Here is a 12335-nt window from a genome sequence, read left to right on the forward strand (position 1 = left end):
AGCTGCAGAGACCTTTTTTTGGAAGAGGTTGCAGTGATTGTTTACTGGACACCTGCCCAGACCTGGATTGTTTTTAGCCAAAATGTACTTGCTGGCAATGTTACCTCTTGCCTTTTTGGGCCAAGGATAAAGAGCTATTTTTGGAGAAATTATCTGATTTTCGAGGTAGAGTTCAAAGCAGATCAGTTGAGACATGAAGCAGAAAAAAAAGGTTAGAAAACTCAAATGACCAATCTGCCTGAGCCAAAATAGAGCTATGTAATCATACAATGCAGCTATGATAATCGTTATGCCACAACTGTAAAATTGGTGCCCTGGAATTACTGCTCATCTCAAAGAGAGCCGCAATTATTTCTAAGATGCTGTCTCAGATAACTTACATTTTCCCCTCTTCTATCAGCTTTACTGTAGAAGTTGCTGAGTTTGCAAATTCTCCTGCAACATCCTGCTTCGCTGCCTTCAACAACTTTTATGTCTTTGCTGCAGACTGTGCTGCACCAGACACTCTTCAATCCAGAATATCAACATAGAAATGTGCTCACTGTTGTGTTTTAGCCTTTAAAGGTGGGATGGAGTATACTTCCACAGCGAGCATCAGCAAACTGAAAGCATTTACAGTTGTCCTAATGCTTCAGAGGAGGCATCGTTAGCTGTGTGCATTTAAATACTATTCTTAGTGATATGCTGTGATGTAACCATTAAAAAAAAAAAAAAAAACAGATCCACAGTATGATATAAAGTACTGTGTGAAATCTAGAGTCAACCCCCATTTCTTTACAATTCCCTTCCAAGCAATCACACTATCTTCTAATCTTTAAAGTGGACTTCAGTAAAAGCTTTTTTTTTTTTTTTTTGGCTTTCTGAACGTCTTCCAAAGTTGTTTTTTTTTTAACATGGGTTGTTTTTTCACTAATTGTCACTGTTTGCTAAGCCACTTAATTCATAACATATTCATTCATTCAATTATTTTTAGGTGCTCCCAGAATTAATAAGGCATCCATCCATCCATCCATCCATCCATCCATCCATCCATCCATCCATCCATCCATCCATCCATCCATCCATCCATCCATCCATCCATCCATCCATCCATCCATCCATCCATCTATCCATCCATCCATCCATCCATCCATCCATCCATCCATCCATCCATCCATCCATCCATCCATCCATCCACAGGATGCTCAGGTCCTTTCCTAGTTTCTGCTCAACTTTCTCCCGTTTAACAAAGATACCACGTTCAGATATTGCTGATTCACAGCGGATATTTGTTTTCAGGTTTTTCCATTTCCCTCCAGTTTTCCAATTTTCTAATTTTCTAGCAGACACTGCAAACTGTTTTGTTATTGTCAGGAACAAGGACCGATCATGAGTAAATGAGAAAGCAGTCTAGGGAAAACAATAAAGGAGCTCCAGTAAGCCTAAAAATATTTTCTCCTACAGGATCACAAGAACATTTGTGTCTTTAGCAGGGTAATGCAAATAAATCAGAACCTTTTACAGAGAACACTGGAGCTCAATTTTGTGGATTTACTGTTTCCTCTAATTTGAGAAAGCTTTAAGTGAATGGTGAATGACTATTGACATTAATTCAATGTACAACACAAATGAGATGTTTTATGCCTTCCTGGATATTGGAATTTATTGGAGTCTAGGATTCAGACACTACTATTAATTTTGTTAATATGTTTTTTAATGCTTTCGAACAATCAAAAGATAAAACAAAGCACGAGAGCAACAGAAAACAGTGCCTAAAAATGTTTTACAGTTTTTTTTCTATCTTTTCCAAATGTCTCATGGTTATTTCAGAAGCTTACATTATTTAGCTTCTGAAAATTAGTCCACAAAAACCAGAGTTAGCTCTCTCATGCTATTAGTCATTCCTGTATCTTTTTAAATAAATAACAGCCTGCAGTTGTTTGCTGTAGTTTTAAACACATCTCTAACTTGAATAATGAGGAATCCCATCCCATTTTTCTTTGGTCTTCGGGAGATATTCTAGACCAGCAGCAATAAATGCTTAGGGTCATTGTCAAGTTGAAACACAAAGGGAAAACCCAGACTGAGTTTTGCTGCAACAGCTTTAGTCTTTACTTGAAAAATCTTCAGACATCCTTCTTTATTCTTAGTGCCATCAATCTTGAGGAGATTACTAGTTCCAGACCCAATGAAGTGTTCCCACCACATAAAACGCCCCCCCCCCCCTGTTTCACAGTAAAGAGAGTGTTCCTCTTCTTACATTAAAATGAAACAGAAAAAACAAAAATAATTTATGCTTTCTGAATAAACATAGCATGAAAGAAGTTATGAAACAACTTTTTCATTAGAAATTCATAACAATATCTTGTGTTCGGGTGCTATTTATATACTCATGGTTTTAGAGATAAAAGTTTAAAACCTCTATTGGTAAAGTCCTTATAAATTTAGTTTGTCCTCTGTTTGTTCCCACTAGTGTTTCACCTTCACTTTTATATCACTTACAAACACTAAAATCCATGTAAGAAGCAAAGCAGTCAGTCTTTTCAATAGCTCCTTGGATTTGGGAATGGCCTGCTGGCTCCATCTCTCTCTGACTGTGCCAGATCAGCGGGGTCTGGTGATGAATCATTGATGACCGGTTCCAACAGCTTAATGGCCTCTAATGTTCACTAATGATCCCCCGTCAACGCCACGTGCACGGCCTTAATGGATCCAATGCCGTGGGGACGTCTGTGGTTTGGACTCCAATAGCTCGGCCTCTGTCCGTGGAGGGGCGCACAACAGGAAGTGAAAAAGCCATGAGCACACGGCCGCGGAGGAGCTCCACGGGCGCAGCATGGCTTTCCCTCTCCGTCGATCAACCTCAGGTAGGGCCCGAAAGGAAAACTTCTAACTTTTAAGAAATTCGAAGTGTAGTCATAAAGATGCATGGATATCATCTGGATTTTAAGAATAAGGTATGTTAGTGCTGAAGATACTAAAATACCTTATTGGGTTTGAGGTTTTGTGTTTTTCTTTTGTGCAAGTTATCAAATTGTTCTTAAATATGGAACTTTTAGTTGAACTGGTGTATTTTAAAAATCTTCATACTTCAACGGTGTACGCGGGACAAAACCTGCCTTCTTAGAAAACGACTTGAGGAGCTGTCCTTGGTGCTGAAAACTGCGCAGGACGCACCCTTCTGTCTTGACCGTGAACGGTCATGTAAACACATGATTTGTATAAATGTTGTTGTTGGTTGTAAATATTGTTTTAAAGTAGTAACAAGTTGTCCTTGAGAATATTCTATTAATTGTAGGAATTTAAGCCTAAATCAGAATCTTTCCTCAACTCAGTTTAATTCTAACAGAGGTGGAAGGTTTTCTCTAATCAGGTTCTGGTGATGAAAAAGTCAATTGATGCCAATAATGTACTCTAAAGTCTCAGTTTTTCACAGTTGGTCTAATATATTTGCTTTCATACTTAGCCTGCTGAGAGAAACCAGAGCTACTCAGGTTGTACTGGTCCCTATGCAGAATTTATTTAAGAGGTCATTGTCCACCAGCCACCAAAGCACCCCTAATGATGTCCATTTTAAACTGTCTTCACATTTTGCTTAATTTAAAATTTAAATTGTTCAGCTAACAACGAATTTCTCAAAGGAACAGTTCAAATCAGAGGTTAAAGCTCCCCGGATTTACTGTGACTAGAACTAATCAAGGAGAGTTGGCACAGAGAGGAGTTCTACCATCTTTAAACAACTGCAACCTCACAATTTTCATCATGTTTTAGAACAAGGTTGTTTTATCAACTTCTAAATCACTGTCAATGAGTGTTAACAAACATATTTTAATCTGCCCTATAGAATTTCAAATGTACTTGGGGCTTCCTAAGCAGCTGCCAATAGTGTTTTGCCTTGGGCCAACTCAGAGAGAAGCTCTTATTTATCCTCTTCGGTCAAACTATTAAAACATCAGTCGGAAACATTTTAGAACTGCAAACAAAAATAAAAGTATCTGACTTGATCATGAAGCTGGTTGTATTTATACAGTGGTTCAAAACAGTTAATTGATTAAATTTGACCCATACAGCCCCCCCCCCCCCCTCCCCCCCACACTCTCTTTTTTAGCAACATTTAATTTTATCATCGACTGGAGACAAACCTGACTGACTGGTTGGTGTCAGTGCTCTTTAGCGTCACCTTGAATCTGATCTGTTAACACTGATCTTAAATTAATACATGTCCAGTGCCTCGTAATAGCATTCACATTTTCTTACATTACAACCTCAAGTTTTTATTTTATGGAAATATTTGTTACACTGACAAAGGATAGCGCCCAATTGTCAATGTAAGGGCAGTGATGCATGGTTTTTAAAGTTTTTAACAAGTTAACTTTTCAACAAGTTAAACAACAAAACATTGTGGTCTACATTTGTATTCAGCCTCACCCAGGATAATACTTTGTGGAACCACTTTTTGCTGCTATTATACCTACACAAGTCTTTTGAGATTGAATTCTGTTGTCTTGGTTTTTAGGGGCAGTAAGTATTGCCACAGATTCTGAATAAGATGTAGTGGAGGTCTACGCCATGTTGCTAGGCTTTTATTTCAACCACTTCATATTATCTCTTTATATTATCATTTTCATATTAGCTCATTGTCCTGCGAGAATATGAATCTTTGTACAAGTCTCAGGTTTTGTATAGCCTCTTAACAGCTGTTCATCCAGTATGGCACTGTGTTTGGCTCAATCCATCCTCCAATCAACTATAACCACCCTTTTTTTCCCTGCTGAAGAAGACCATCCCATACAGAGTGATGCTGCAACCACCATATTTCATAGTGGAGATGGTGTGCTCAGGGAATTAGTTTTCTGACACACAGTGTTTTGTGTGTTAAACAAAAAGTTCAATATTTGTCTCACCTAAGCAGAGTGTCTTTTTCCATGTCGGGATCCATACATGGTTCTAAAAACTTGCATATCTTCCACAAAGGCCATATTTTCTGTGTGCATGACCAATTGTTCCATCAATAAATCACCTCCCCTTGAGCTGTGGATTTCTGCAGCTCCTTCAAAGTTAATGGGCCTTTTAGCATCTAATCTCTTTCCTGCTCTTTTTGCCCGGACTGTCAGTTCAGCTGAATGACCATGTCATGGTAGGATTGGAGTTGTGCTATAATCTTTAAAGTTTTGGCTTATGGACAGAACAGTGATCTGTGAGATGTCCAAGGATGTGGATATTGTTTTATAACCCTGCTATAAACCTCTTTTCAACTTCATCCTTGACCTGTCTGGTATGTTCCTTGGTATTCGTGATTCCATTTGTTCATTATTATTATCATTAAACTTTTATCTACATATATAGTCTCATTAAGACAGAAGTTTTAATTTACAAGAGAGAACAGTTATCTAACAAGCCATATAACCTTTCCCTTCAACTTCCCGATTATTCGCTGCTTTGTGTTGGTCTATTAAACAAAATCCTCAGAAATGTAACAGAAATTGTTCTGGCTTTGTGGAGTATGAACAGTATAGTAAGTACTTCGGATGTTAAGTGAGTGGGAGTTTCAGATAAGACATGATGAAGAAACAGTAATGAGACCAATAAAATGGAATGATTGAGCATTTAGCTAAAGAGGCTGTGAGCGTGTTTCCTCCTTTCTATAACCACATTAAAGTGTTTTAGTCTGAAATTTACTGTGCTCAGTGGTTGGAGAGATGCTGCTTCAATAACCATTTATAATATGTGGTATTGGTTACTTGTCACGTATTTTAGCACCATAAAGCACAAGGCAATTAAAAATACATCTAGGTTCAGGGCCGATTTGTGTTGTGACCACCATTTAGATGAATGTTTCATATTTCTAACAACTTACATTCAGAATAGTTTCCACAACAACTCAAACCATTCTGTGAGATTCTGTGTTTTTATTGGTAAGGAAACATTAATTGATTCCACATAGTCAATTGAAGCTACACTGAAAACCTTTAACTTCCCATTTTAGAGTCTTAATTAGTGAATTAAATCCATGACTTTAATTTGGAAGACCAGGGTTTGAATCCCAGTTGCGTCAGGAAGGGCACCTGGTGAAAAAAACTCTGCTAAGTCTGTGTGCAAGTTGCAATGACTTGCTGTGACAACTTCTGAATAACAGAGCAGCTGAAATCTCTCTCTCTCTCTCTCTCTCTCTCTCTCTCTCTCTCTCTCTCCCTCTCTCTCTCTCCCTCTCTCTCATTTTAAAGAGTCTTTAGATTATAGACGTAGCTTTGGCTTAAAGACTCCACTGTCTATCACTATTTTCTACTGCAACTTATTCCCACAGGAGGTCATAAGCCGTGTCATTTAGTCCTTACAGTCACTGCTTAATGATTTTCAGCATCTGTTCCTTTGAAGAACAAAACGCATTGGCTTCTATTATGCAACTTAACCTTGGTTGTTAGACTGTCAGCCCCTTGTCCACCACGTCCTCTCCATCTTTTGGGTTTTCTTGTTCTCCTCCATACTAGCTGTATCCAGCTAGAACAGCTGTGCATCTGTTTTCCTATGGGGGCTGCCTGTAGGCAGCAGACATGCGTGAAGTAGCTGATTGCTGCTCTGTGCTTGTCTCTACTCAAGTGCTAATGCAAACGAAATGTCTAGAAAATGACACCTCATCTGATCTGAATTGCTCACCCTGTTATTCACCTCCTCCTTGAAGCTGCAGTGGTTATTCGCTGCACCAAAAGGCAGTTAGAGGCCCTGCCTCTTTGTTTTAAAGACATTATCCAGTGGTGTGTATTTTTAACTAACAAAAGTACACTGCCAGTGAAAACAAGCCTGGAGAAAAAAGTATGGATTCCCACAGGTGGACTTCATTAAATTCACCACCTTTTTAAAAATGTGAGTTGATTTTTGTCTATTTTGGTCAATGACACTAGAAGAGGTACAAGAGTGGAGTTATACGGCTGGCATTAGGTCCTGTGAAAGAGCGAAAGCTTGGTTTCAGAAGTCCCCTAGTTCATAGTTTAAACTAATTTGGATGGTGGTGACAAGGAACACAATTTCCAATGGTTTAGGAAATATGTATCTATTTATATTCCTGTTTCTTTCTGTTTTTCTATCTGGCCATAAGGTTTTTATAAAAAACCTGTCTCAAAAGGATTGATGAGGTTGTTGGACAACTCCAGTGATTCCAATGTGTCATGCTTCTCTCGACTCCGATGGGTTATATTAGTTATGAGTTATATATTTAGTATTTAGTACAATGGAAAAATTAAAACGTTACTGTATATAGAGGCTATGTAGTTAATGCATGTCAAGCACATTTTTCTCAAGTAGCCATATTTGACAGAATAAGCTACATTTTGTAATTAAATAAGAGTGCATGAACATGTACTTACATGATTGTACTTAAACAGTCAGATCAGATGTAAAATAATGTTATTTAGGTTCTGAACCTGTAGAAGTGCTCCAACCACTTTAAGGTTGCGGTTATATGGAGATATCTTGGTGCTTTGATCCCGGGTGATGGTAGGATGGAGCGGGTAATGGAATGACTGATGTGGGCCACATCTACAATATTGTGGGCACTTTGTGTTGTGGTGAAAGAGATGGCCAAGAAGCAAAGTTCTTGATTTACTAGTCTAACTTATGATCATGACATATGGATCATGACTGAAAGAATAACATAAGGGATCCAATTGGCTGGAATCAGCTTTACGGATGGATGGATGGATGGATGGATGGATGGATGGATGGATGGATCAATTGGTGCATAGATGGACTGATCAGACTTATTGTGGCCAAAACAGATTTCTGACTAATATTTTGACCCTTTTTTGTAAAGACACACATTAAAGGGAAAGCGTGCTATGGGTTTCTTGATAGAAGCACTGGTTATTCCAAATGCATTATTAAGATAAAAAAAAAACCTGTATCCCTATTTATACATCAAAACAACTAATAAACTCAGAACTACATAAGCTTACATTCTTTTGGCTGATTATTTGTTATAGAGTGAACATGCAGGAAGCTCTTAGCTTGTGTGCATTTAATAGCAAAATAGATTTTCTTTTATTACTTGAACTAATGGAGAAACCGTGGGAAATTGACTGACTTCAATCTCCGGCTGATTGGTGCATCTGTCTGCCATTATTCCTTACATTTTCTCAAGTGCCTTCACATGAATGTGACTCTTTCTTATCCACACAATCTCTCTACCCTTTTCTTTCATCCATCCTTCACTTTTTAATCCTATTGGTGGGTTCATTTTTGCTGCTTTCTCACTCAGTCACACTCAATATCTCATTTTCTTCCCTCAACCCCTCCTCTTCTATTATTCCTCCGCTCATTCATTCAGTCTCGCCTCGCCCTCCTATTTTTTTCTTGTATATTCTCCTCCTCATATATTACCAGAAACCCCCCCTCCCATGCCAACCCCCTCTAGCCCTGCCTATCACACATCAGTGGAACATGTAAATATAATGCCACGTGGGGGTGCAGGGCTACAGGTGTCCTATATCACACAGAGCTTCCAGAACCCACTCCCCACCTGCACCCCCTCCTCCTCCCCCTATGCCAGCACACCCCCCTCCACCCCGCTCCGTCGCTCCTCTTCTTCTGAGCGGGCTGGGCTGCAGCAGTTTTATGAACGGCACGGCAGCATCATGATCCCCTTCGCGCCGATGGCGCCCCGAGCCGTTTCATTGACAAACATTGCGGCTCCAACGTTTCTGTCGCGGACAGCGTCGAGGAGCGGAGTGTCTCCGCGGAGAGGAGCAGGAGAAGAGGAGCAGAGGAGGCAGCAGCTGCAGTGATCATCAACAACAACAGCCGGCGCCGTTCACACCAGTTTAGAAGCTGTTGATTCGTCACTTGGACGCAGAGTGGGTCTTTACGCAGCCTCTGGTCTTCTGCCACACTATCTCGGGACACTTTGAAGAAAAAAAAAAGATAATCACCTGAGTGGGTTGTCAGACAGTTTTTTCCACTCAAGACCCCACCAACCCCCCTCCCTGGGGGATGGGAGGCGGCGTCGTTAAGGTTCAGGCGCTGGAACATTTCTGCACCTACTTCCATGAGGCGCCCGGACGCGCCGATGGAGGATTCTGGATGTTTTCTCAAAACAAGCCCCGCGGACATCTGCGAGCCTTCGCCGGCCCACTGTGTGATGCGAACTGAGTCGTGGGTGGCATAGAACCCCTCACTTTTACCCCCCTCTCCACACAGGCACGCACACCCATACCGGCTTGTCCGCGAACACTCCCTCCAGCCGGGACGCACAGCCTCGTTTCACGCCGCCGGGGTGAGCAGCATGTCCCGGGCAGCGGCGATCGCCAGCTCCCTGATCCGCCAGAAGCGGCAGGCGAGGGAGCGGGAGAAGGCGAACGCCTGCCGCGGCAGCAGCAGTCCGAGCAACAGCAAGGGTGCCAACGAGAAGCCGAGCAAGCTGAATGTATTTTCTCGAGTCAAATTGTTTGGATCGAGGAAGAAGAGGAAGAGAAGGCGACCACCAGGTTTGAGGCAGGGAGGGGGGGGGATTGAAAGAACCAGCCATCAGCATCATCATCCCCATCCAACACCATTTTTTCCTTCATCTCTAAGGCAGGCTCATCATCTCTTCATGTGTCACCATCTGGAAGGCTTTGGTGTTATTGAGGTTGAAATGCACAGGATGCATTTGAATTAACTTTATTTCTTCCCACCGGGAAGTCCTGTAGCAGCAGGTGTCTGCGAACATCATGCAAAAAGAAGTCTGCGGGTCTGTCATGTGACATCACTTCATATTCATCTGGTTTTAATAAAAGCAGCAAAGACTGGAGATACAAACACTTCCTGCGTCCTGGAGAGTCCCCGGCTTTGACAGTGCATCTGAATGTGTTTTTCTTTTCTTCTCCTCTCCTCTCTTTCAGAGCCCCAGCTAAAGGGCATAGTGACCAGGCTTTCCAGTCGCCAGGGCTTCCAGCTACAGATGCAGTCGGATGGCACCATCGATGGAACCAAGGATGAGGACAGCGCCTATGGTAGGGCTGGATCCCATTTCTCCCCTTGGCACTAATGCATGCCACTGTCTTGTCTTCTTACCAAGCAAGAACACACAGAAACAAACTATGTAGTATTTCTCTAAAATATTTTTTTGCCAGTAAAAAAGGTGAAATTTTAGTTTGATATATTCTGATGTATAAAACAGTCAAATAATGAAACATTACTGGACTAACTTTTGACATATTATATATAGTATATAGTCTGACCTCATCGCTATACCCCAAGTATATTTGAAAATTAGTTTCATTATCAAAGTGCGCTATTTTGTTGCAACCATGTACAAAAAGGGACAGGGTGTCTCAAATGTTTCTGCGGAGTGTTGGGAGGGCTAAAGGATCTGATGTTTCAGCCCTGAGAAACAGATTCTTCAGGAGAACACTTAGAAGTGAAGGGTTAGGAGCAACATTTGCACACACACAAACAGAAATATTTTCCCAGTTAACATATTTTAGTGCCATAATAATATAGTTTCTAGTTTAAAAACTTATGTTATTACAGAATCACAACTGATCATTGCTAATCATCATGAAAAATATATTAAAAATTGTGATAAAATATTTGACCATACTAATATATTACCAACACAAATGTTTTTCTTTGGTATGTCCTGTTTGGTATATACTAAGTTGGTGCACTGATGAAAAAGAAATGCACAAACTGGCACTTATAAATGTTTAATGCTGTATCAGAGGCAAAGTGATTGAACTAGGCAAGAAGAACACATTATATCGCAGCATGGAAGATCTGTAAGATCACATTTTATAAAAATGCCCATAAGACGTTTAGACAGCTTCTGGTGAACGTCAGAAGTGCACACTTTTTCAAACAAGACCACAATAGAGATTTGGTTAAAAATAACTATGGACAGCTTAAAGGTGTACAAGATAACAAAAAAACTGATTAAATAGAACTCTAGCAAAAGCATTTTTTTCCTAGGTGAGCTAACGTTCAGACAACATTCACTGAACGTTTTGCTAGCTGGGAAGAGAATAATGTCCGTCCATCCATCCATCCATCCATCCATCCATCCATACATCCATCCATACATCCATCCATCCATCCATCCATCCATCCATCCATCCATCCATACATCCATCCATCCATACATCCATCCATACATCCATCCATACATACATCCATACATACATCCATACATCCATCCATACATCCATCCATACATCCATCCATACATACATACATCCATCCATACATACATACATACATCCATACATACATACATACATACATACATACATACATACATACATACATACATACATACATACATACATACATACATACATCTGCCAACACTGAACAGAGGGGAGGATCACACGTTCAACTGCCCAGTGTGTAGAGCTTGATCATCCAAAACCTTCCAAAGAAATTACATCAGCAGTCTCATTAGGATTCAGGTGACCAAGTCCTCCATTCACACCAAGCAATAGCCCCTAACGACCTAAGAGAGTGAGACGTGGGCCACTGATAACTTGGAATGCACCTAGGAGGATGGGCAGTGCTCCAACTACAGGTTGCTGAAGTGCGAGCCGTCAGAACTGACAAAGACGTCTGGATAGGTTTCGAAACGTTTTCAGAAAAGCTGAGCTAGAGTCCGGTTGCCTTGGATTTAAGGCTGTTTGCTGTTATGATTACCTGGATAACTGAGTATTTGTGCAGGCGCCTGGCCTATTCACTTACTCATGCCATGGACACATTTACTTGGTAACTGTAAGGAACTGTCATCTGTTGACAGAAATGTAAAGTTTTTTTGTCGTTAGCTTACAAATAGTAAAATATGTTGTAATACTTTACAATCTGTGCTCAGGATAGTATGCACATATTAAATAAAAGAGGGCGAGACTGGAGCCTTGAGGGACTCCACAGGTTTTTTTCTTAATTCCCAAATGAAAGCATCCCGTGCACGTTGAACAAAATGATGGGTTGAACAAAATCAGTGTATAAAATCCTTTTCTCTTAGTCGGTAAGCAGCTCAATAGGAAGCTCAAAAATCTAATTTAAGTTGAAAGAAAATCATGCATTTAAAATAGATTTCTTGGTATGCATAAAAATTCAGTGTCAGATATATATTTGCATCAGAACAGCAGGTATATGTAGACTCTGTCCAATCATCCAGCTGTCCATCTTCATTGTAGTTTGTAACCATTGTTGGTTTCATATTTAAAGCCTATAAAAGTGCCATAAATTCACAGTAAAGTTTCAGTGTTTATTTTAAAGTTTGGCTAGAATGCGACAGGATACTCTGAAATTTGAATCTTCAAAAAGTAAATAATTTTAAAATGACAGCTCAGCTTTCTAGCAAGCTTTAAAGCCGTCTAATGCCATTGCTAAAC

General features: G+C 40.3%; 1 protein-coding gene across 3 annotated transcripts in view; it reads left to right on the forward strand.

The window, feature by feature from the left end:
• The window catches only part of fgf13b (fibroblast growth factor 13b), a 33378-nt gene that overhangs the window by 2946 nt on the left and 18097 nt on the right, over nucleotides 1–12335 (forward strand). Inside the window, exons 1-2 of one of the 3 annotated variants that reach the window (XM_021309549.2) lie at nucleotides 2248–2846; nucleotides 9852–9962. In XM_021309549.2, coding sequence (XP_021165224.1) covers nucleotides 2816–2846; nucleotides 9852–9962 — 142 coding nt within the window. In that variant the 5' untranslated portion in view covers nucleotides 2248–2815. Of the gene's footprint in view, nucleotides 1–2247; nucleotides 2847–7680; nucleotides 9456–9851; nucleotides 9963–12335 lie in introns of those variants that run through there. The other 2 variants (XM_012850619.3, XM_012850620.3) reach the window with 2 other exon arrangements.

Source organism: Fundulus heteroclitus, chromosome 11, assembly GCF_011125445.2.
Source record: "Fundulus heteroclitus isolate FHET01 chromosome 11, MU-UCD_Fhet_4.1, whole genome shotgun sequence".
NCBI lineage: Eukaryota > Metazoa > Chordata > Actinopteri > Cyprinodontiformes > Fundulidae > Fundulus > Fundulus heteroclitus.